The 26,888-nt window shown below is 39.1% G+C and overlaps 1 protein-coding gene across 1 annotated transcript in view; it reads right to left on the reverse strand.

The window, feature by feature from the left end:
• Positions 1 to 4,924: 4,924 nt before the first annotated feature.
• srms (src-related kinase lacking C-terminal regulatory tyrosine and N-terminal myristylation sites) overlaps positions 4,925 to 26,888 on the reverse strand; it is a 38,863-nt gene continuing 16,899 nt past the window's right edge. Inside the window, exons 3-8 of the mRNA XM_033969768.2 lie at positions 23,025 to 23,191; positions 13,945 to 14,095; positions 12,522 to 12,680; positions 10,056 to 10,237; positions 8,799 to 8,955; positions 4,925 to 5,779 (exon numbers count right to left, since the gene is read on the reverse strand). Coding sequence (XP_033825659.1) covers positions 5,580 to 5,779; positions 8,799 to 8,955; positions 10,056 to 10,237; positions 12,522 to 12,680; positions 13,945 to 14,095; positions 23,025 to 23,191 — 1,016 coding nt within the window. The 3' untranslated portion in view covers positions 4,925 to 5,579. The remainder of the gene's footprint in view (positions 5,780 to 8,798; positions 8,956 to 10,055; positions 10,238 to 12,521; positions 12,681 to 13,944; positions 14,096 to 23,024; positions 23,192 to 26,888) is intronic.

The raw sequence follows: 26,888 nt of genomic DNA on the forward strand, positions 1-26,888 counted from the left end.
TTAGTCCAATAACAGCTGTGGAAGTTCCTTGTTTTTCTGTGAACAAAGAGAGGCAAAGGAAGCACACATGAAGAACAATAGTGAAAATACTTTATTAAAATCATTGACATGGCTCACAGTTCCTGCATGAGGGTGGCTTTGTAAAGAACATGCATAAAAACTACACCGCTCGGGTGCAGTGGTGGTACACTTTAAAATAACTGCACCTAATAAGGCTTAAAGTGCATTTGACAGAATCATGTTTCTCTAATTATTCCTTGGTTTGGTGGGAAAGTACCTCAGGTAAATATTCATCAGAGTTTTACATCAGTTGAGTGGCAGTTGTGAAGAAAAGTAGAAAACCAAAAGTTGTAAAATACAGGAAGTAGAGCTGAGTTCTTAAACAGAATCCCTCGAACTGCGTCATAAACTGTGAACATTGTATCCAAAATGCACAGACAGTTCAGGCGTTTTTCTGAGAGTTTAACATTGATTTAATAAAATGAAGCTGTTGTAATTTATTTGTATTTGCCAAATAATAACTATTGTGTAATTTTGAGAAGGTTTGGCCCTTGTTAGCATTGGGGTTACTAAGTCACAGTTATGAAATTATCACTACTTATGTCACATGTAGTCCAACTATAAATGTCCCCAAAATGACAAAAGTAGAAAAAATAGGCAAGATTTTTTGTTAAATCTGATATATAATGATGTTAACCATGTTTTTATTTTGATATAAGTTGATCATTTTACTTGGACTTGGATTTGCTTGGACAGGAGCTGTAAATGTGACATGTGCAGAGCTGATTTCATGGTGGCGACTCTAATTACTAGAGGCGAATCCGCCACTGGCAAACCGCCACTTAACAGATGTAAAACTATGATAAATAATAACTACAGGTACTATCTCAACAAACCAAGTCATAATTATAAAAACACGTCTCACATGTCAAACACATGTCTCATTACACTTCAAATGCCTCAGTACAGTTATCATCGAGCCCCATTCAGGTACAATGGGTCATCCTGATGTTCAGGTTGAGCTACATGCCTGCTTTTGAATATTGCACCAGTAGTTGAAAACACACAATACATGGTTTGAGTTCTTGCATACCACGTTTGTATGTTAAATACTATAAACATAAACAATCAGTCGTATAATTATGTTAACAGAAACATCATTGGTAAAAGAAAGTTACACAATATATGGCAATAGTTACAAAATGTGACTTGCCACTTAGACTGGGATGGATAAACTGGACGACACTGGATGTTTAATAAACGTGTACTTATTTACCAATGGTCAGAGGTGGGTAGAGTAGCCAAAAACTGTACTCAAGTAAAAGGAACGTTACTTTAAATAATATTAGAGCAGGAGTACAAAGTAGTGGTCCAAGAAATGATGCAAGTAAGAAAAAAAAAGTATGTGGGAAAAGTGCATAACATGATTTATGATTTAAAGTTAGTGGAATTGAAAGGATAAATAGTGCACAAAATCGAAAATGGTATTGATCGCAATTTGAAATATATTACTGAAGTAGGAGTAAAAGTTTGCTACTGGAAAAGTACAATTAAGTGTAACTGAGTACTACTCACCTCTGCCAATGCTATTAAATAAAGATGAATTTGCTGACTCTCGGCAGATTTCATGTCTTATTTTAATCTAAACGATCTTGGAAACAGTTGATGAATTCCAGTTATTTGATGTTTTGATTTTGCAACACTTATACTTAGTGCTGGCAGTACTTCTGGAGCCACAGATGCCGTGGGGCCGTCTGACGCAACAAAAGTCTGCCATATCTGCAGAGGGATCAGAGGTGACTCTGATCCCTCACACACCACCTCACATCTCCACAAGCAAAGTGAGTGATGCGTCTTGCCCAATGACACAACAACAACAGTGTCATTGGGCATCACTGGTCAGAGTTGGGATCTAACCAAGAACTTTATATATTTAACTTTAATTTATGTTAATTACCATCACTCTGAAACTCATGGATAAAATCTGTTGCTAAAATAATGCAAAAAAATTAAAATAATAATAATAAAAATGCATTAACGGGTTTACCATTTTAACCAATTAACTGATCTGTTTCTGTTTTATCATAATTTAAAATTTCAGATATATTTAGATGAAATTACCATATAAAAGCATGACCACATTTGGGAATCAGAAAACATCCCAAAATATTATAATTTCCCAACTTTTAAGCAAGCCCTGCAATGCACCACCAGTTGTATTAATGAACAGGAAAACTCGTGCCAGACAGAGCATTATGACACAAGAGGTGGGCGATATTGACAAAAAAGTATCATTAATATTGTGTTAAACATGTTTTTAAAAGTATTGGCTGCGGTTTAAGTATCTGATCAATATGAAATACCCACAAAAGTGCAGAAATACCACTTCCACGCTCATATTTTAAAGTTTACAACAAGCTTTTTCCATTTCAATTTTTAATCATATTTTTTGCAGCAGTTTTAACTATAAACAACATACGCAATATTCAAATGTTGCATATCTTCAGAACATTCACAACATTAACAGTAACCTGCGCACCTCTGCATCAAACTGAAAAATAAATAACAAAGATATATTTAAAGTAATAATAATCTTGAATCATTTGTCATTAAACTCGTGGGAGATTGTTTGTTCGTTTATTATAAGGACTGTTAATGTTTAAAGTGCATAGGGCAGGTTTTGGTGAGGTTTGTCATTTTACTTCCTGGTCATCATTCCATAACTGTTACCTGGCAACCATAACAGCCAAAACATGACAATAGTTATTATAAGACTTATTAAAACAGATGACATCACCTTCATTTTGTAATGTGTTTTAAACTGTGAGAAAAAATAAAGTCCTTGTCTGTAAACTGTCTCTCCATTTTGTTTTAAGATTCTGTTTTCTGCGCCACTTCCTGTATTTTTGAACTTTTCCTTTAAACTTATTTATCAAACCAGGCCAAAAAAACCTGAAAACCTGTCGTATGCACTTTAAAGATATTTTAATGTATCAGAGTAGTTTCAAGTTCGATGATGAAACTGATTTGTACATATATATCGTCTTGCCCAAGCGCACAACAACAGTGCAGTGCTAGTTAGGGGCGATAGAACCACAAACCTCTTGGCTAGTGGGCAAATATTTCTCCTGAATGAGCTAAAATGGTTCTTCTCACTCTCAGATTTTATAGATTTACAATAGGTTCCTCCATTTTAAACTATCTCCTTTCAAGTTTGTTTAAAGTGGCACCAAGCAACTTTTCTGGTAGAGGACCACCACCTTCTTGTCTCCACGGAGATGTTATTTCTTTTTTAATATGTTTTATAAGGATTACTTTCATTTTTGATGCTCTGAGTCTCCTCTTCCTTTACGCTCTCCCTTCAGAGCACTATCACCATACAAGGCCATGCATCCCCTTAACAAAAACAAAACTACTGCACATCGCGTCAGGTTTGTGAAGTTGTAGTGTATTGTTTTGTATCATGCTTTTGTATTTTTATGGATATTGTTGTGTGGGAGCAGGGGTGACGTAGGCTTATGGGTAGAGCATTGAACAGAATCTCGCAGCTAACCATAAAGAGGGTTTGAACAGTGCCCAGGAGAGATCTCTAGATTACTCAAACATGCATGGATGGCATAGAAAACCTCTTGAGGCTTTTTTTGATGAGGGAACAATGTTATAACATGGTAGAAAGCTCTCAAAACCTGATTTTGCATAATACCATATTGTAAAACATTAAACAAGTAACTAAAAAGTGGGGAAATTTCAATCTTTTTATGAATGCATGTGAGGAACATTTTTAGAATGATATAATAACTTAATAAGGTCATATTTTATCCAAAGTTTTGGCTTTTAACCCATGAAACACTGTACATATTAGTCATTATTATTGCACGTTATTGCACTCTTTGCTTTGCACTGGCCTCTCCTGACCCGTATAATGGCACATAGAGTCTCATTCATAATTCAGAACAATATTATAAAAACACAAACGGTAGAAAAGTAACAGCTGCAGGTGCTGCCACTGTGCTCAAGTTGTAGGTACGAGTGGTTTTGGCCCCCTTCAAACCTGCTTTACAATCTGAATATGATACAGGATGTCCTAAATAATGTGTTTAAATGAAAAAAAAGAAAGAAAAATAACGACATTTTAGAGAATTACCAAAAAGTTACATCTACATTAGGGCTGCAATCGAATCAAAATCGTAATTTGAATGGACACAATCTGCAACTGTCAAAGGCTGCAGTTTTGAAGTACCATCATTTCTTCCATAAAAAACAAAATATGCTGTTTTATTCTGCATAAAAACTGCTAATGCTGCAGTTTAAACCTGTACAAACATGTTCTAAAATGAGATTTGTGTATTAGTTTGACAGTTCACTTGGATGCATTTGAAATGTGACTTTTACACAGAATCCTATTATTAAAACATAAGTCTCAAATCTAATCACAATGCTTGTCAGAAAAATTTAAATTACTTTTTTTCTTTTTTTTTGCCAAATCCTACATCCCTAATCTACCCAAGATCAAATTATGTCAGAAGATTTGGGTATTACTGTGTACAAGGACTAAACCGGATCTAAAACAGGACTCAAATGTGACATAATCTATGACTAACCTGGGTCTAAACCTGTTCTAACCCTGAGCAAGCCTCAACTGTAACTGAAACTGTAAAACTGCAGTACACCTGGAGAACCACCAGTGGGCGCCCATGCATCACCTGTGTAGATGTACCTCATTTCTGGATTATTCAAGTTTTTCCAAGGTATTTCAAATGTTTAAAATCCCAGCTGCAGTAAATATTTATTTGCCTCATCTATATATATATATATATATATATATATATATATATATATATATATATATATATCTCCAGGTGACCTGGAATATAAATTCATATTTTGAATGACATGTGACAGTGACACCCCTGTGGTCCTCTGTGTCTTTTATTATTTTTTAGCTTTACACATTTTAGTGCTTTTATGTATTGTTTTATTTACTATTTGCTGTCTTTCATGGTCTTTATCTGTCTGTGCAGCACTTTGAAACTGTCCTGTTTATAACATGTGATGTATAGTTCAATGTTCAAATGTATGTTGTTTTAAGGAGTTAGATATCTCAATTTGAAAAAAATGGGAATGGAATAATATTTGAAATTCAATAAAAACAGACTTGGCTTTTGAAACCACTGCTAAACAAAATGTATAAATTGTAAGTCTTTTTTTTCCCGTAAGGCAATTATCTGTTTTTGCAAATAAACTCATTTAGAGCACATCTAACTGAAAATGGAACTGTTGTCAGAAAAATGCTATATTTTTTCCTGAAATTATAAGCAGGTTTATAAATACCAGCAGTTGAAATCTGCTACCCAACAACCCTTAGTATCTAAAGATTTTAAAGTAAAGTTTGAAAGGGGCTTGAACATCTCTGCATCCTAATCTCTGTACGAAATGCCATTACATACCGGGCATTCCCCCCACTTCAGCGCTATGCTATGATCACAGCTTAGTGGTTTGCAGTGGACGTCTGTTTTCTCTCCTCCTTTGGCATAAGAAGCACAGGAGCTCCTTGCTAGTCCGCTGTGGGTCTCCTGATGCTATACTTCGATGGTTTTGAAGTAGATTTTGGCGTAGATGCTGTCGAGCTGGCTGTGCAGGGCGTGGAAGGAGGGTCTCTTGGAGGGTTCGAAGGCCCAGCAGTCCAGCATGATGCGGTAGATGTTTGGGGGGCAGCGGGTGGGGCAAGAGAGGCGGTATCCGGAACTTAGCATGTCCAGGACCTCCTTGTTACTCTTACCTTGAGGAGAGAGGAGATAGATAGAAATAATAGGATATGGCAACATTATGAGTTAAAGTTAACAGTGGAACATTCTGGGCAAAGTTAATTTGATGAATTGGCAATTCTGTCTAATTTGAAAGAAAATGGCTTGACTGTTTCGTTTTCTATTTATTCTTATTATTAATTTACAAAAATGCAAATTATTTTCTTATATGAAACAGAAATAACTTAATCTACCAGAATATAAACATTCTATAGGCCCATTTAAACATTTTCAAATCATATTACAAAACTTTATTATGTAAAGATAAAATGGTTTTAAACCAGTCAAGAAGCAAAAACTACTGTAAACAAGATTATATTAAGTCAAGTTATTTTGTTTCACGTAGTTTATAGTGCAGCTGTGAGACCTACAAATACCCTCGTTCTTTTGTGCCACATTCCTATATTCCAGAGAATGACAGTCGTATATATCTCTACACAAAGAGCATGTCTGAGGAGGGTGCAGCTTCACACCCTATGCTTTTGTTTTTCTTGTATTCACTGCACACAATGGGCTAATCCTTCAGCTGAGTCCTCCGGACCATGAGCCTGACTCAGGATCGGGAGAAGCACCCACTCCACCAGTCTCTCACTGGGTCAGGACAGGTCAAAAGGTGTGATTTTCCTTAACCGTACTATTAACTAATAACCATTACTATTATGGTAACAGGAATATTGTGATGTCAGGGTTACTGTAAGTTAAAATTAATAATCAAATATAATACATAAATCAATATCAATCAATATAATACATTTATACTGAAGTAAAGACAGTAACGATAGTATGGACAGAGGTGAAATTAAACCCACTCCTCACATCCCTCTCTCCTCTTTAGCTCTCCAGAAACTCAAGGTTACTAAACGTAACTCCGGTTCTTTGATAATAGAGTGAGGGGTTTCTCTCTAGGAATCACCCAGAGTGTGACCATCCACAGAAGCTCCAGTGGCACCGAGTCTGTCTCTGACAGACAGGTTGACTGTATCTCAGGCTCCGCCTCCTCTCATGATACAGTCAGTCGCTTCTGCTGTAATAATTTTATAGCATTCTTACTGCTTTGCAAGGAGGGTAATGAAGGTGAAACACCAGAGTTAGTTATTAAAGAACTGGGGTTGCATTAAGTAACCTTGAGTTCTTTTCTAACGTCTTCCAGTTTGGCCCATTACCGGATCACAAATAAAGCTCCTAAAGCAGTGACAGTGACCTTAAATGAGGCCAGACTCCCTCGGTTCTGGGACCACCTGTGCCAAAGAAGGGCCACAGACATCTAGTCTATAGAACTGTACAAAGGTATGTGGTGATGCCCAATGGCCACATCGCATATAACCTGGCCAGATACACCTCTGAACAGGGCCCATGAAGTATAGCCCTGCAGATGTAAGCCAAGGAGAAGGCTTCAACAATCCAGTGAGAAAGCCTCTGACTGGACACTGGCTTGGCCACATGGTGAGATGCCCAAGACACAAACAACCAATCTGTTTTTCTAAGGCCAGCTGCTCTGTCAACATGTCTCACAACCAGGTCCACAGATTTTGGGGCCTGGGGTAAGAAGCCTCACATGGGCCCCTCTTTAGTATAAATTCATGATGAAGGCCCAATTCTGGTCCCCTATAACCCTAGGGCCTAGGGACAACAGACCCCTTTGTCCCCCCGTGAACTCTGCTGCTCACAAAGCACGTACAGGGCACTGGGAGGGACAACACCCCTCGGAGGAGGAGAACGTTTGGTGAAAAGTTTTTAAGTAGAACAGCTACAGGCCGTGTCCACCTTTGGCACAAAGCAGGCACACCTTGGATAATCCAGAAGCAAACTGCAAACATTGGGCTAACCTACAAGGATTGCAGTTCACCAACATGCATGCGTCAAAACAAGAAAACTGTCTTTAAAGCAGCATATTTCAAGGGAACAGCCTCCTGAAATGGTGGCCAAATGGACCTTGATTGTAGAAAAAGTCTTCCACCAAATGTTGTAGAAAGCATAGGGCTTCAGATAAAGAACATTGGAAAGAAATTATCTGTCTGGTCTCACAGCACTCTTCAAACACACACCACTTGCAGTTGTATAAAGAGTGAGTGAAAGTAGCATAGCACACAGAATAGAAACAATAACATGCAGGGAGATCGATGGCGTTCAAATTCCACCCCTCACGGGTCAGTAAGTCCAGGTGGGGATGGTAAATTTCGTCACCCGCCTGAGATAAGAGGTCTCTCCTCACTGGGAGAGGCCAAGGCTCTCCCCAGACAGCTGCATGATCTCCACCATCCAATGTATGGACAACCATTGTGGGGTGATCAAGGCGACTAAGAGCCTCTGCTCCCACACCAGCGCTGAGTACAGGATATTGGATTGATTGGAGTAAATGCATAGAGCATAGAGCTGCTCCACATAATTATCATCTTCGCCAATCTGTGCAGCCACAGTGACCGGGTGCCCCCTGGTGATTTTGTTTTCATCAGTAAATGCTGACCCTGAAGAAAATGTAGGAAGTGTTTCAGGGCAAGAAACACATCTCAAAGTTCCAGCACACTGATGCACATTGGGCCAAATGTGGGCTCCAGGTTCTGTTTACTATGCTACCGGATACAGTGGCCCCCCACCCTGACAAGAAGGCGTCCATTGTCAGGGTCACCCTTACTGACAACGTGCCTAGTGAGATCCCAGCCACAAAGGCACACGTGGAACGCCATAACACAGCATCAATCCACCTTCACTTTGCAATGAAGGTGTCATCTGAGGCACAAGTGTAGGGCTGTGATCCAGCTCTGGAAATCTCTCATCATTAATAGGCCCAGATGGCACGTTACTGACGCCATCAGACCAGCGGGGCAAAGGCACATGCTGAACGTGACAGTCGCACCTTGATAAAATAGTGCAAAGCACCAAGCGAGAGAGAGTATTCATGCAGAGCCAAACGGTGTGTAGTTTCTCAGTTGAATAACTAAAACTTACCCCAATCCAGCTGTCAAATGTATAAAACTATAGTAATCTTGTGTGTACCTTCATATGGCGTCTTTCCTCGGGACATCATCTCATAGAGCAGGACCCCGAAGGACCAAACGTCGGACTTAACTGAAAACCTCTGATGCAGCGCGGCCTCAGGAGCGGTCCAGCGCACCGGGATCTTAGTGCTACGACTAGCTGTATACACACTGTCCTGCGGGAGACACGAACATGTAAGTGCCAGCCCAAAAAAAGTACGAATGCGCGATTTTCAAGATCTTTTGAGCATCTGTAACAGAATAAATCCAATATAGATACATATAATACATTCATTTAGATCACCGTATCACCTTTTATTGTTTTGAAAATGTCTTATTCACTGAAAACAACTTATTAATATGTATGTATTATTACAGATTCAATAAGTTTCATTATCATTTTGGTGCTATGAGTCCCCCTCCCTGGAGATACATACTGCACTTTTAAAGACACCCCGATAGTTTAAACTGAGCTGGAAACAGGTCAGAACTCTATGGTGGGATCTGCTGTTTAACTGTTACAATGTAGATGTTCTGACCTAGTTTATGGTTAATATCTCTGTGATTACTGGACCTGTCCATATGAAATGAAAACTGGCACAAAGTTCAATGTCATCTCTATCAGTAAAAGTAAAAAAAGCAAAAAAAATAAAAGGCAATGTCCCTGTGAAAAACAGAACTACCTCATTTTAAATGGTTTGCAGTGGTCCAATGTTATTCCTCACTTACATTATGTATCAAGAGCTGCTTATACAATATATCTGTACTAACCAGCGGTGGGGAGTGTTGCTAAAAATTTGATTCATGTTACTTCGAAAAAAATAAAATACAGTATTTGAGAAAAGTACTACTCAAGTGAGAGAAACTTAAAGAGTCACAGTCAGGACGTAACATCGGATTTATTCAAGTTAATGTAATCTGAAAGACAAAACATTAAATAATTGCACAGTCTGGTATTTTCAAAGGACAGACACAAAATGAGAAAACACAAAATCTGAAGGAGCGGTGCAAATCATTTCATATTGTCAACATAAAGCTTTTGTCACTAGACTTACTCACAGCAGTTAAAGGAAATGTTTACTCAAGCAAGAGTACTGTTACTTCAATAACAATATTACTTAAGTAGGAGTATACATGGGAAAAATGGGTACAGGGCCTTTGCTTATTCCTTTCAAAAACAGTAAATCTCCCATAGACTTATACAGACTCCGAACCTCCATCTGAAATCAAAACATCACCAATTTCTAGACCATGAATAAGGCAACTTATCACTAACCTTAATGATGCGAGCCAGTCCAAAGTCGGCCACCTTGCAGACCAGATCCTCCCCCACCAGGATGTTACGAGCGGCCAGGTCTCTGTGCACGATGCTGCGGTCCTCCAGGTACGCCATGCCCTCTGCCACCTGACTGCCCATGTAGATGAGGTGGGCTGAGGTGAGCACCTGGCCCTCCGGAGCTGCCCAACAACAAACAGGCGTTTAGAGTGGTGTTTAGAGAAAGGTTTTTATTATGCACGTTTCTCCTTGAATGTTAATTTTATGATGATTATTTATATTTTGATTTGTTGTGTTGTGATTTTAATGTCTTTCTTATTGTCTAAAGAACTTTGAATTACCTTGGGTACAAATTGTGCTGTACAAATAAATTTAATAGCCTTAACTAGATCTACACTCTTATTTTATGTATCTGTTTTATTTTTGATTTCAGAGTACAGTTGTGTTTATTGGTTGGTTGGGTCTTGGTTTTGATTGCAAGGTTATCAAAAAGATTACTACTAATTGACACAAAAACTAGTATTGAAACTTGATGCACATTTGAACAACATGAAAATGATCAAATAGGTACAAAGTTGGACCAGTTCTGTGTAGTTTAGAATGGCTATGATATGCAGAAAAATACTGAGACTATTGGAGGAACATATTAGTGTTTGTTAATATGCCGCTCTATGCAGGCAATTACACGCTGTGCCAACAGATGGCAATAGACATCAACAGTTCAGATAGTGGCCATGTCCCAATTCGCCAAACTGGCCTTAGGATCACGATTGGAAGTGTGCATCGAAGGCAGTTACGTAATTTCCGGCGTGACAAGGGCTGTCCCATTTCAACCCACCCTACTGAATGCGTGACATGAAACTGTTAAATCTGAATAAAGATAAGTACAGGCTGTGTGTTTGATGATTAAAAAGGAGGGGAGTTACATGGAATAAAGGAATGTGCAGTTTTTGCTAGACAATAAGAAGACATTATTATCATGAGAAATTATTATTGCAATAAGAATAATGTAAAAATGTTCATTTCTATTGTAAGCGTCAAAGACCAAGAGACTGAAACATAAAGTCAGAAGGTTTAATGAGTTCCACACAGGTAATGTGAACAATGAAGCAACGGACTCTCCAGAAAGGACAGAAGAGCGTCCTGAGACGTGCACAAAATCTTCATGTGTGTCAGTACATTCCATACGTCTGCACCCCTCGTGGGCACGTGTCATTTACCTTAGTAAGTCAAGATACTAGTTTGATGTAGTACTGCACTGCTAGAAAATACTTTACAATAATAATATGAAAAGAACTGACACGGCATAGAAGGGAAACAGTGCCCTCTACTGTTATTAAAGTGGTGTAGCAACTGGCCAAAATACCGAATGTTAAACTGCAATATCCCACTATATGTACAACTAATCAGTGTTCTCTGGTTTATAGACTATGAATGTAAAAATTATATTGTTACCTCTGTCCCTGTTATTACGTTTTCACAAGGTATATTTTGTTAAAGTTATGAAGTAGCTACAATTGAGAAAAAAATCACCTTGAAACTTATATTTTCCTATTGATATTCAATATAAACAAAAAGAAACGGCTATGACGATGACATCTTGACTTTTCTTCAATTAAATAATAAATCATTAAAAATAACGTACGTATCGTACGTTCAAAGACAGCGGTGGAAGTGCAGTCCCTGGTTTAGACCTGTCCCACTTCAGCAAGATGGCGGCTACACTGAGGAGGACACACTCTCGACCGGAAGCTTGAAACCACACTTTGAGGAGTACCTCGAAGGGTCCCTTTAAAAGGTGCATTTGGCGAATTGAGACACGGCCAGTGTGTGGACCCAGTCCTGATGAAGTCTTTCCACAAGATTGTTCATTCCATATGCAAAAATATTCAACAAAACACAGCAAAGTTTGGCCCTTCTGGGTGAAAATAAAATGCAACAGTTGGCTAATTAGCAGAAAATTGTACTAAAACAAATCAAGTGATCCATTTAAAAATTACAATTTTTTTTTTATATTTTAAGAATTATTACACAATTTTTAAGTGGGTAGGAAAAAATGGTTTATGAAATGAACTACAATCAAAATTCTATCTAGTTTGTCATTACCTTAATAAGCCTTCATGGTGGTTTTCTACTGAACACACTAGCACTGATTCATGATTGGCTGCAGGTGCTGGGGTTTAGGTAGTGACAGATCAGAGGGAGGCATTTTAGGTTTAAACCAACTGGAATTCAGCATTGAAACTGGTAACACAAATGAGAGGCTCATGTGACCCTCATTCACAGTTATAGTTAGTATTTACAGATAAATTGAAATAAGTGTATGGTGTTTTGGTTCTGTCTGCTGCATGGGCCTTAAGAGTGCAGGCTACATACAGTTGTTTTAATGATCCACAAAGGACGTTTGTGACCTGTGCATCGCTGTAGGTGACGGGGGGCAGTAGTATGAAGAGTGTGTTGTCTTACAGTCGAGGTAGGACTTGAGGCTGCCCTTGCTCATGAGTTCGGTGACGATGTAAACAGGCTCTCCTCTGGAGCACATGGCTAACAGCTGGATCAGTTTGGGGTGGTGCAGGTTCTTCAGCGCCGTCACCTCCTTCACAAACTCATCCTGTTTTGTGTCCTCTGGAGAACAACACAGAGGAGAGGGACAACATGTGGAGAATCAACATTAAATTTATATTATTTGAAGCTGCTCTATGTAACTTTTCTAGTGGGGGGGGACTATATTAGTGACTATAAAGGTACTTTACGTGCCTCAGCAGCACGCTGTGCTGTGCGTGTGGTACAGCACATAGACCCATAACAATACATGCACTTTGGTTTGGGGTTGAAAAAGAAGCAGCCACTTCTGTTCACTGAATGTAGTTTTACAGACGAGTTATGAGTAGATATAATTATGTTGTTAAAACACTGTCCTGCACATGCTCATGTCGGCGGAGTGCAGGTTATCAACTGCTAAGCTAAACTTCATGTGGTTTTAGAGCTGCTCTATGAGTGGATTTGCATTTAAGTCTGCCACTCCTCCAGTAGTGGGTAAAGCCCGTTCACCCGGGTAAAACCCCGTCTGCTCCAGACTTTGGGCGTCTGACTGGAGGAAGACACTAGCATTTAGCTTTAGCACAGATCATAGACTGCATAAATAAATGGACATAACTAACACGCTAACCGCCACGTTCCAAATAGGAAGTGAGCATGGGTGCAAAGTGGTTCCTTTGAGCTCTGGTAGCTATTCACTTTCTATTGAAAAAACCTGGCTCCTCTGTAACCGCTGCTGTGAGCCCCGTCACTTTGGTCGCTCTACGTGATCCTGTTATTATTTCACTATTTTGACCATAAATCAAGATATGAACATTAATAACAGACCAATCTGGTCCCAACTTTCCTCGAGGTCACTCCCACTACTGTGAGCAACAGGGCTCTGCATAAAGGGCTCTTGCACCCGTCTGTCAGTAAAGACATATGAAATGATATGAAACATCCTGCATGTTTTCAGTTCATGAGGGACACTGAATCACGCAGACGCAGCCTGAATATGTAAACTCTGCAAAAAAAGGCTTCAAATCCAGGACGGAACCAGGATTAAACCAGAACTCAACTAGGACTAAACCAGGACTACACCTGGACTACACCTGGACTAAACTAGGACTAAACCTGGAATGGACCAGAAATGAACCAGGACTAAAACAGTGAACCAGAACTGACCCAGAACTATACTAAGACTGGACCAGACCTGAATCAGAAGTAGAAAAGGATTAAACCAGGACTGAACAAAGATAAAACAAAGATTGAAACAAGAATAAGCCATGACTAAACTAGGACTAAAAAGGGACTAAACCAGAACCAACCCAGGACTGAACTAGGGCTAAACCAGGACCACGTTCCGTACCTTGTTTGAGAGTCTTGATGGCCACCTTCTTGTTGTTGTGTGTGGTCCACAGAGCCTCCCACACCTGTCCGAAGTGCCCCTCCCCCAGCTTCTTATACAGCTTAAACTCTTCCCGGGGCCGCTCCCAGGGCTCCATGTCGAACAGCTCTCTCTGACAACACAAAACAAAACAATTTAAATTAAACACATGCAACTTGAAATGATCAGGATATAATGCAAAATCACTCTTTTAACCTCCATCCATAGTTGTCCTAATTATGTTTTGTTTCATTTGACCAGGTTATCTTTTAACATCTGTTGTGTGGTTACTATAAGCTCCGCCCACTCTCACTATCCCCGCCTACTCCATTAAGCACTGACCAATCTTGAATCCCTCTATATCCAGTCAAGCACTATTTATTTACCCCAAAATTTTAGTAATTTTAGTTTTTGGTTTTTTTTCTCAGATTGCAACAAAAACGGACTTTGCTGCCCTCTGTTGGTCATTCAGATCATTTTAAGTAGAACCAGTGGAGGTGTTAAAATTACACATTAAACTATCCCATAAAGTTATTTAAAGGTTGTTAATGTGGCATGCTGTTCTCAAAGTAATTATGATTGGTTTAAAAAGACAAAAAAATATCATGAGACCTCCCCTTTAAACGTCACATACAGGAGAAATGGCTAATTCAGCGTGTTTATAGTCAAAATAAAGGAACTTGATACACTCTGTGGGAAAATACTGAAAAATGCTATAGAATTCATTTTGCTTAAAGTACAGTATTTATAACATGTGTAAATGGTTTAAATATTCTTTTTTTTTTTTTTTGGTTAAGATGACTGCAAGTACTTTATTTTTTATAGAATTTTGACATTTTATTTGCATTTTTGTGTGTGAAATAAAACACCACCACAAAATGATTAAAGTTCAGTCATTTATTGTGATTAAAATAGTACAGAAAATAAAGAAAAATTATAATTTAAAACATGCTCAGTATGAATCAACACACTGGCTTTATCAGTAAAAAGATTGGACATTTAAATAAAAAAAACATCAAACAGAAAAACACAACAAAAAACATTAAATCAACTTAAGTTATTATAAATTAAATAAATATTATAATAAAATGTACTCAAACATTCAGCGCAAAGAAAACGTGAGTCTATGATATGGTGGATAATATAAGGCACAATTTAAAGTGTAAGTCTAGTTGAGTTTTTAAAGAGGATCTGCATCAGTTACAGTCATCTAGACAGAAAAGGAAAAAAAAAAAACTTAAAGAGGGGGTATTTCACTTCTATGGGGTATCATCTGCTAACACATCACATATTTAGACCACCACGTTACCTTTAACTGTTTTGATGCTATATTCATCAAAAACAGGGGGAGTGACTTAACACCCCTTGCTTTGCTCTCAGTGTCAAGTCACTCCTCCTTCAGAGCACCATTGCCATGGAGATATGAACGCAGCGGACCCCCCAGGAGAAAAGTAACATAATGCACCTTTAAATCATAATAAAAATTTAAAAAATACGTAAATGTTGAAAAGTTGAGTAAAAAGTCACTTCATTCGTTATTTTCTTTATCACTGTATTGACTGTTTTTACCATAAATAAGTGAAAATAGATGGGGATAATTGTATATATATATATATATATATATATATATATATATATATATATATATATATATATATATATATATACATACAAGAGAGAATAAGGACTAAACCAGGACTAAACCAGGACTAAACCAGGACTAAACCAGGACTAAACCAGGACTAAACACTTCTGTATCAGCAGCATTTCAAAAAAAGTGGGTGTCTATACTGCATAGGGAATCTTCTTGGCACATTTTGGGACTAAATTGGGAAAAATTCAATTTCACCCGAATTTTCCTGCATGCCTTTTCTCTCTGACAGGTTTAAAAAAGATACAACAATCACAACTGAATGTGTGTTGCCGGAGCCTTAGCCTGCAGAGAGAGCACACAGAGTTTTTCTCATTCTCTGAATTCACCTTATTCTGGAAGCTGCTACGATCACTATTCAGGCTGCATTATTTTGCATAAAGCTGCCGATTGTGACACCAAATAAGTTCTATATGAACTACAAAGCTATTTTAAAGCCTCCCAGAGAACTGGTGCATTGTTGACGTGTTGTTGCACATAAACATTGAACATTTGACACAAATCAGCCTACTTTATATCAGATTTTAGCAGTGAAACTTTTCCCAAATTCTCAATTGAAATACATGGGATTCCTGCTTAACCTAAAGTGCCACCACAAAGATAGGGAAGTTTTAGTTTACTGGAAAAGTGGGCGGGGCCTAATAAGGTCTATATGGACAGGCCATGTCTCATGAAAGCTCAGAACCTCCAGAATTCACTCCCTGAGCTGCAGAGGCTGCACTAGCGCTGAGTCATGATTATCTGCAGGTGCTGGGGTTTAGGCAGTGACCATTCAGATCAGACAGTCCTTTTAGGTTTAAACCAAATGGATTTCAGCATTGAAACTAGAAAATTGGCAACTCAAATGTGAGGCTCATTCTGCTTTCTGATTGGGTAATCACCCTGAGAACCAAAACATCAAATTATAACAAACAACTTGGCCATGTCCAGTGTTTGAAATCAGCATTGTATTTATCAGTAAAAGCTATACTTGATTTGAACATGTTTACCTCATATCTGCAGTTATGTTTATATCATTTAAAATCTAAATCTTGCATACAGTTCCTTAAACCTTCCACATTGTGTTTTACTGTATATATAATCTCCATTTTGAGACACTGAGCAGCATTAAAACTGTAAAACAACATACTGTAACTTGTGTGTGGCTCTCTTGTTCATTGTTCACGGTCCATTGAAGTCTTGTTGTTTTTAAATCTCTCTGTGTGAAACTGAAAAGTGCTGATCAAAGAGCGACAGATTTGGGTCGAGAGAGAAATTAGGACAAAGTAATGCTGATATGCAAATGACACAGTGGTCTGAGGATTAATATGAGACTTTAGATGTTAGTACAATATATAAAAGTACAACATGGAGTTTCTGTATACAGGCTTAATTATCGATTTTCAGAGATTAAAGTTATTACTTGATCAGAAACATCCCTGGAGTTGTTTTGTTTCATTCACACATATTTGAGTAACACTTTATTATTAGTCTGTTTACATCTCCAAAGCTCAAAATGCTCTGTTCCACCTTGTGATGTCATGAAATAGTAATTTTCAGTTTCACAGCTCCTTTTACCTTTAGTTCAGTGACAAATCCAAGGCGGGAATCATCTAAATGATTCTAGTGAAGTTGTGTGGAATCTAAAAACACAGTGAAGCACTTCCTGTATCACCACATGATGACATCACAAGGTGGAACAGAGTGTTTTCAGTTTGAGAGAAGAACTCAGCCTAAATATACAGGATTTGTGTTAAACATGTATGAATGAAACAAAACACAACTCCAGGTCTGTTTGTGATGAGGAAACAACATTAGAACAGATCAGAAAATAGTGCATTATAGGTGCTTTAAATTGTTTGAAATGTATAAAATGCATACAAATACAAATAAAAAGTACTTATCATATAAGACCTTTTTTCACCTGGATGACCCAAAGATGGCATCCCAGGTTTTAAAAGGATCTATACTTGATTTTTAGAGCCGAGTTCCATGTTTGGATTTCTGACTCCGAGTATGCTGTTGAAAGTACACACCCCTTCTCGCCCACACCACTGGTTTAACAGGGGGCGGGCACTTAGTAACTCTGTCAATCAAACATGTTGCTAATGCTAACAGGAGTGACCCCGGGGAAAGAAGATGCCTGATTTGAATGTTATTAATGTTCATATCTTGCTTTACGGATAAAAAAGCAAAATAAAAACACCAGGATCATGTAGAGCGGGTTAATACGAACATTTAAGACCAAAATGACAGGTTTGACAGCAGCACTTAGGGAGAGAGGGATCACTTTTTTTCAATAGAAAGTCAAATGGAGATATGGAGAGTCAAATGCAAGATATGGCAAAATGTTTCAATAACTTAGCAGTTTATACAGTTTCAGAAACTGATGTTAAATAAAATTGAAGGTATTGTGGTCATTAGGTCATTATTGTGGTCATATTCCCACACAGCTGATAAGCCCTGAACAAGCTTTCAAACTTTTAACAGTAACTCTTTTCAGAAAGTTTATGGGAGAAATGAGAAATGTACCTCCAGAACTGGGGGATAGGTGGTTACTATTGAGTGCCATTGGATTTTTGGATCTTTTTTCATCTAATCAGTCACATTGTTACTAGGGATGGGAAACCAACTGTGTGACTCTGTCCCAGACAGTTTTTGTGTCATGGTGCATCGTCACAGTGGTAGGAAGGACTTAGTGGGCGGGGCTGAAAGTGTTCCTGAACATGTTGCTGACTCATGGTTTGTAATTAGGTGCAGGCGCTTTAACGAGATCATTTTGAGAATTTAACTTGCATATAAGAAAAAAAAAGCTGAATAAAAAAATTATAAGATTTATAAATATTTATCTCTCTTTTTTATTATAATTTGGTGCAATATTATCAATAATATTAAGCACAGCTGTTCATTTGACTATGGTTATTTGGGGTGACTCCCAGAAACACCCTGGGGAGTCACCCTAAAGTGGGCAGGTTAGCAGTTCGAAACCTGCTTGAGTCAGTGCATTCCAGTGCAGTCCAAGTATGAATGAGAATTTGAGTGAGTGAAATTATCAAACACAAAATGAACCATTATTGGAGTTGTTTCCATGGAAATTGTATTGTGTTGCCTGAAATGTTTCACAACATGGCATTAAATATATCTATCTTTTATTTATACAAGCTGTTTTTATAGCCAAATATGCAATTCTACTTTGTGGAGTGGGGCGCCTCTCCACAGATATGACCTTCACTTTGTAACTTCACTTTATGGCATTTAATTTCTTGCTGTGGCATATTCCAGGCAAAGCTATGACAATTAAATAAAGACAAGCAAGTAGCATACCCTGCACCAGAAAAGTTACATAATGCACCTTTACTGGAATGAAATGTTTCTCTTCTCAACACTATAACCTTTGGTCATTTTGCAGTCCCTAATGCCACACATATGAACATGTGCTGATGTAATAATGTTCTAGTTGAATAAAATATGTAAAAAATTCTGTTTTATGCACAATCACGTTTTGAAATGTTTCTAATGAATGCCAGAGTGCGCCGCTGCGGCTCCCTCCTCTGCCTCACCGACTCTTCTGGAAAAACACAAAATGCAACAAGCAACCATTAACTTTCATTTGAACATCTTAAAAAGGACGCAGAGGAGAGGGTCAGAGGAGTAGAGGAGAGGGTCAGAGGAGCAGAGGATGCAGAGGAGAGGGTCAGAGGAGCAGAGGATGCAGAGGAGAGGAGCAGAGGATGCAGAGGAGAGGGTCAGAGGAGCAGAAGAGAGGGTCAGAGGAGCAGAGGAGAGGGGCAGAGGATGCAGAGGAGAGGAGCAGAGGAGCAGAGGATGCAGAGGAGAGGGTCAGAGGAGCAGAAGAGAGGGTCAGAGGAGCAGAAGAGAGGGTCAGGGGAGCGGAGGAGAGGGTCAGAGGAGTAGAGGATGCAGAGGAGAGGGTCAGAGGAGCAGAGGATGCAGAGGAGAGGATCAGAGGAGCAGAGGATGCAGAGGAGAGGGTCAGAGGAGCAGAAGAGAGGCTCAGAGGAGCAGAAGAGAGAGTCAGAGGAGCAGAAGAGAGGGTCAGAGGAGCAGAGGATGCAGAGGAGAGGGTCAGAGGAGCAGAGGAGAGGGTCAGAGGAGCAAAGGAGAGGGTCAGAGGAGCAGACGAGAGGGTCAGAGGAGCAGAAGAGAGGGTCAGAGGAGCTGAGCAGAGGGTCAGAGGAGCAGAGGATGCAGAGGAGAGGGTCAGAGGAGCAAAGGAGAGGGTCAGAGGAGCAGAGGATGCAGAGGAGAGGGTCAGTGAAGCAGAGAAGAGGGTCAGAGGAGCAGAGGAGAGGGTCAGATGTAGCTCAGGGTAGCGCAATAGATCTAGCCTACAAACAGAAACAAATTTTGTCAAGTCACAACCACAAATTTAAATATTTTTTTAATTTACATTTTATGTGTATAAGTAACACAAAATGGTACGTAAGTGTGAAGTAGAAAGAAAATTATACATCATTCCCAGATTAAAAAAAATACAAAACTGAAAAGTGCAGTGTGCAAAGTATTCAGATCTTGTCACAGATTCTCAATTGGATTTAGGTCCAGACTTTGACTGGGCCATTCTAACACATTAATATGTTTTACTATAAACCATTTCCAGATTAAAAAAAATACAAAACTGAAAAGTGCAGTGTGCAAAGTATTCAGATCGTGTCACAGATTCTCAATTGGATTTAGGTCCAGACTTTGACTGGGCCATTCTAACACATGAATATGTTTTACTATAAACCATTCCATTGTTGCTTTGGCTTTATGTTTAGGATGGTTGTCCTGCTGGAAGGTGAACCTCCACCCCAGTCTCAAGTCTTTTGCAGACTCCAACAGATTTTCCCTGTATTTAACTCCATCCATCTTCACATCAACTGTGACCAGCTTCTCTGTTCCAGCTGAAGAAAAGCACCTCCACAGCATGATGCTGCCATCACCGTGTTTGACTGTGGGGATGGTGTGTTCAGAGTGATGCGCAGTGTTAGTTTTCCTCCACACGTAGCGTGGAGGCCAAAAAGTTTGATTTTGGTCTCATCAGCCCAGAACACCTCCTGCCACATGTTTGCTGTGTCCTCCAAATGACTTCTAGTGAACTGTAGATGAGACTTCTTATGGATGGTTATCAACAATGGCTTTCTTCTTGCCACTCTTCCATATGAAAATGAAAACTAGCCTCTTGGCTAATTCTGGCATGTTAAACAGTTACTGTTGGTCAACATGCACTGTAAATAAATAAATAAATAAAGACCAAATTTGTGTAGCGGACAACTAATATTTGTCCTGTGAACAGATTCCCCACCTGAGCTGTGGATCTCTGCAGCTCTTCCAGAGTCACCATGGGCCTCCTGGCTGCATCTCTGATGAGTGCTCTTCTTGTTCGTTCTGTAAGTTTTGGTGGATGGACATGTCTGGGGAGGTTTGCAGTTGTGCCATACTCTTTCCATTTCCAGATGATGGATTGAACAGTGCTCCTTGAGATGTTCAATACTTGGGAAATCTTTTAGACCCAAGCCCCGCTTTAAACTTCACCACAACTTTTTCTCTGACCTGTCTGGTGTGCTCCTTTGACTTCATTTTGTGGTTTGCTCCCCAGCACTCTCTTAACAAACTTCTGTGGCCTTCCCAGCACACCTGCATTTATACTGAGACAAGATTACACACAGCTGGACTCTTTTTAGTCATTAGGTCAACATTCAATCTTTTCAAAATCATCAGGCAACTTCTAAAAGCAATTAATTGCATTCAAGAAAAAGGGGAATGAATACACACTGAATGCACACTGAACTTAACACACTGACGTTTTTTATTTAAAAAAAAATTAGAAATCTTGTAAAATATTTCCCTCCACTTCACACTTGTGTGCCATTTTGTGTTGCTCATTCACAAGAAAATGTATTTAAATTAGTGGTTGTGACGTGAAAATATGTGAAAAAGTTCCAGGGGGATGAATACTTTTATAATCTGACCAGAACTGAAGAAGCGGCTCAGATGAGCAGCGAAACGTCTTCACTCCTACAACATTTTGTCCAGTTGACAGATTTTAGTTTTTTGTTGTTGTTTTTTGCTATGGCAGCGAAAAGAAAGTGAAAGCAAAAAGAAAGCTGAAAAAAATACAAATTGCTTCCTGAAACATTGTGCACCACAAGAACCAAAACAAGATGGAAGCGTTCTCTGTCTGGAGTAGAGAGATTACTTTCAGACTTGTATAGACTTTATGTGCAGTTGGTTAATCTATCAGAGCTGACACTTTTATAACTAAGCCATAATTCTCTGTGCCACGCGCTCTGCAAATGAATGAGACGCAATTACCTCACACTCACTTTGGTTTTGTCTCACTGAACAGACTTCATGTAACATTTACAATCAAAGTGCTGCAATGTATCGACCAATGCATCATGGCTCTTACAGAAATTACACAGTGCTGTAACTGAGGGCTCTCACTGCCATCTCGACCTATGTCATCAGAGGTATAATACTCCCTACAATGGAAGCAAACTCAATCTCAATATTAAAGAATAGATTTGACACTCACTACTGATTTGGATACCACAATGATAATAAAAAGACACATTTTTAGACAATAGAATGTAATCATCAACACAAAATAATAATTACCATGTGGTCTTATAGTAGGTTTGATTAAGCTCTACTAAGACTAAGACAGGTTGTTCTCTAATATTCTGTAGTATCGATACTTCTTCAAATGTCTAGTTTTGATACTAGTTTTGTTATCGATTACTATCTGATTTTTGATACTTGATACCTGTACTGACTGTAGTGTCATGTCTCTTCTCTTCGGGCCGCTACAATTTATTCTACAACAATGGCCAAATAATTGACAGTTTTGTGATCTCTTGACTTGTGATGTGTAGAGATTACAGTTATACAGCTGCCCATGATCCAGAATACACACATCTCCACACTTCCCCATCTCCCCGAGTTCAGGTGGGTGTGACAGACAGGTAGATTAGCCAAAAACATCACAGATTTCTGCAGAATCCATGAGCAAAGAACTAAACTATCAATCTGAGGTGAGAGAAATGAGCATCACTGAAATAAACAAATCTGATTGGACGCCCGTTTCTGAGCTGGGCCAGGGAAGCAACACAGGGACTGGTGACCACACAGATCTCCTTCTGTGTAGGGAGATTCAGTGCTTTTATTTCATCCAGCTCTTTGGTCAAACACAAACACAACAAACATTACTGGTCAACTTCTGTCACAGAAATGAGTGACAGGTGGATTTAACCAATCACAGTGAAGTGGGTACTTTGTAAAGCAGATATCTTTGGTTACCTCTTATAGGTAATCTGAGGCTACTAACTGAAACTGTAATGTAGACTGTAAGAAAACAATATGCCTATTTTGCCATAGCACCCTGCCCTAAACCCCCCATCCCTCCTCCCGTATCCCCCGTATTCACCTGCTGGACACAGGGATCCTGCAGCAGTACGCCCAGGCTCCGCGGGTTCTTCTGGTAGTACGAGATGAGCTCTCCCAGAGTGGCAAAGGAGATCTTCTCTGAGACCAGGTAAGCCCCGATCACCGAGCGCTGGATCCGGAAGTGAAACACCTTCCCCTCACTGCGCACTAAAGCAACGAGAAGAAGAAGAAGGCATCAACGCTACAGCCGCACAACATGATCATGGGCTTCAGAATGATGAAGGATTAGGACCTTTGCCATAGTGATTCACAACTTAAAACTAAACATACATGAAAAATCTTTGCATATAACATTGTCCTGTAACTTGGTCTGGAGGCCTGCTTGTCCCCAATGAAATGTATACATTTGAAGCCATACTGTGGAACATACCATACAAAGTAATAACATCTCCATGGAGACAGCACACAGTGGTCTCATTCTACCAGAAAAGAAAGGTACATAATGGAACATTTAAAAATGAGACCATGTGATTTTATATTTTTAGAGTTCTGCTTTAATCCTGGTTATCCTATTTTAATACAAATATACATTACGGTCCTGGATTCATTTAGATTTTGATATATTTCACTTTATTTTAAATATAAAGTAAATAAAATAAAATTGTCATTGCCAATATTCAACATAGTTGTTATATCTCAGATGAGATATGCTCAATTATTCATCATATTTCAAAAGATTAGGACTACAATAGTTTCTTTATGTTAGCTGCACTGAAACAAAGCAAAGCATTATGGTCTATGTAGTTCCTTTTCCTTCTTACTGTGCCTCTGGAAAAATACAATTGTTAATTGTAAATGTTTTGACATTGACCAACCACAGTACTGCATGAGTTGTTTTATTCTGTGGATAAATTGGATGTAGCACTGGCATTAGAGCAGTTTAAAATGATTTCATCGTTTCACATAAAGAGGACAGCACACAGACTGGAGCATGTGTGTGCAGAGTCCTGAGGCGGCACTTTCACCAGCCCCATGCACAGCGCGGACAGGAGAGAAACGCTACTGCAGCACTTTAACCACGGACCGGGGGGGGGGGAGTGAAGGAGAGGGGGAGACAGAGGGAGAGAGGGCAGAAAGAGATGGCTACAGTAGTACCTTACCACCACACTCAGTGGTGGTAAGGTACTATTGTAGCTACAAGACTGAGACTGAGTGATGTGAGGCTGCCCTCTGACCACCACCAATCCCTCACTCAAACCACATTCATACTGGGCAATGCGGATGAAGTGTCATGCCCAAGGACACAATGCCACTAGTTCGAGCTGATAAATATGTGCAGACTTTTGTACTGGTGATGAGCTTCAAACACTGACACCTGGTGTCCCCATCGCCTCCCATCAAAGTACTAACCAGGCAAGAGCTGCAAATAGACATTATTTTAGTAATCAAGAAATCTATTGATTATTTACTTCGATTAATCGAGTAATCTATTAATTATTTACATTCCACAAAATATCCTTAAAAGCATATTATCTGTTGTTATGTTATGGTTCATAGTTAAAACAAACATGTTTTTTTCTGCTTGAAATAACACTTTATTCTTAACATCGATATGAACAACAGAAACATTTAGCTTATTTGACAGATACAGACCAGATCAAAATGTCTCTAGAATATATCTATTTATTACCAGTTCACATGTAAACAGACTGTATTGTAAACAGGTCACATTAAATGTAAGCTACAGTTACAGTGTCAATGAATCCAGAAAATAAAGTTTTATGTCCCATCACTTCAGTTAAGATAAGAGTTAAACATGTCAATTCAATTCAATTCAATTCAATTCATTTATTTTTGTAACGCCCAAAATCACAACAACAGTTGTCTCGAAGGGCGTTCATGTTTTGGTTGATGGGGGAAACCGGAGTACCCGGAGGAAACCCATCCAGACATGGGGAGAAACATGAAAAACTCCACACAGAAAGGCCTGGGCGACCCGGGGATCGAACCAAACCTTCTTGCTGTGAGGCATGAGTGATGCCACTCAGCCACCGCGCTGCCTACACACAATGTGTGTAGGCAGCGCGGTGGCATGTGTTTGTCCTGTCGTGTTGTGCTTTGAGCTCTGCAGCACTGAGGTGGAGTCATTTTGCAACATTAGCTCCATGTGCCGTTCACTTTAGCAGCCTTTTATTGAACTGGTTTGTTTTCATCATTTCCGCTCTCTAAACTCACTTGTGGATTTAAAACTCCACATGCTCTTCACTGTTGTGCAGTCGGCCCTGTGCAGGATCTGTGGGGACACAAGGGCCGCAAAGGTTCTGTGCTCTCCATACGCTTCAGTTTCACATGGTTTTAACAAATTCTAATAATTAAACGAATCATCAAGGAATTAATTGAGAATCAAAGCTTTTTATGAATTGAATTACTCAATTTACCCGATTAATCCTGCTTAGCCTCAGAGACTGGGCAGGGGCTGTAGTCAACTAAATAAATTCTTGGTCGACTCATGACTCGCCCTGTGCGTCGATTAAAGGCATGGCTTCAGCAAAATGGCACATAAGCCAAACACATTTCTGATTTGACTCCACCTGCAGTGACACGACTAGATCATCAGAGAAATAAAATCACAATTCATTCCCAAATCACCAGTATCAGTCCTTTACTCTCCCAATCAAACACAGGCCTTTATTAGACACAAATCTCTCCTGCCACATCCACCACAGCAGCAGAATCACCAGCCTCCTCAACCTCTTCACTACCAACAATGTCAGCTGACCAATTCAATACAATATTAACCTCATTCCTTTGTGTCTGTTAAAGTCTCTCCTGCTCATTTCTGGATGATGTGTACAGTAAAGGATGAGGCATATGATCACAAACACATTCTGCAGTCAGGAGGCAAAGGATAGAACTGTTTTATTGATAGACTCTGTGACATCTCTGGAATATTGACGGTTTCTTCATTAATAAATGTATGGCAGTGGTGAGATTCTTTTTCATTGCCGTGTAACATTTAAATAATACATTGGGAAGAAAATATTAAACTAAAGCAGGAAAAGAATTTGGAAGGTGCAAAATGTAGATATTTTGAGTATGTTGCATTCACATTCTCAGCTTTGATAATGTCTTCATTTCAGATGGAGATTTCAGAGGGAGGCATTGACACAACAACCCAAGAACAGATTTAAACCTACAATATTGTTAAAAAATCATGAGCTGCAATAAATAAACGGTAGAATTAAACACTTTTGTATTAGTTTGCATGTGTAACGAGTCAGAAGTTATTAATTCAACCTTTTACGACTTAAATCTCATCATCCAGCCAAAAAAAATAACAAAAAGATTTCTCAGTAGTGCAAAGAAAATGTACACACGATAAATACTGACCCCAAAAAATATTGTTCCAACTTTCATATATTGTACGATAAGTCACGCCAAAACAACCAAGTACAGGTGTGCACAGAGGTTATGAGATGTTCAGGGGCGTCTAGTAAATTATCACTCCCACTAAACCTCTGCAGCTATAACTACAAATAAAAAAATAAAAAAATTTATCATGTACCAACACACAGAAATAGTTGAGCAACATCTTATTTGTGTTGAGCATGTGGTTTTCAGACATGCTCCCAACTGTGTTACTCAGTGTATATTTGCGGTGTGGAGGGCAAATACGTTTGAGTTTTATTTTCACTTTAACGTAGCGAGAGGACTAAAACAAAACAACATGAGCTCACAGCGTGTTCGATGGAGAGGCCGTAGTTTGTCATAGTTTGTCAGTTATTACGAGTATGTGTCAACTTCTCCGGATGTGTCGTTGGGATCTGTGAGATTCGATTCACAACACCTTAACTGTAGTTCCCATGTGCATTTTGAAAAATCCGTTCTCGTTTTCCTGGCGTGT

This window comes from Periophthalmus magnuspinnatus, chromosome 7 (genome assembly GCF_009829125.3).
Source record: "Periophthalmus magnuspinnatus isolate fPerMag1 chromosome 7, fPerMag1.2.pri, whole genome shotgun sequence".
Taxonomy (NCBI): domain Eukaryota; kingdom Metazoa; phylum Chordata; class Actinopteri; order Gobiiformes; family Gobiidae; genus Periophthalmus; species Periophthalmus magnuspinnatus.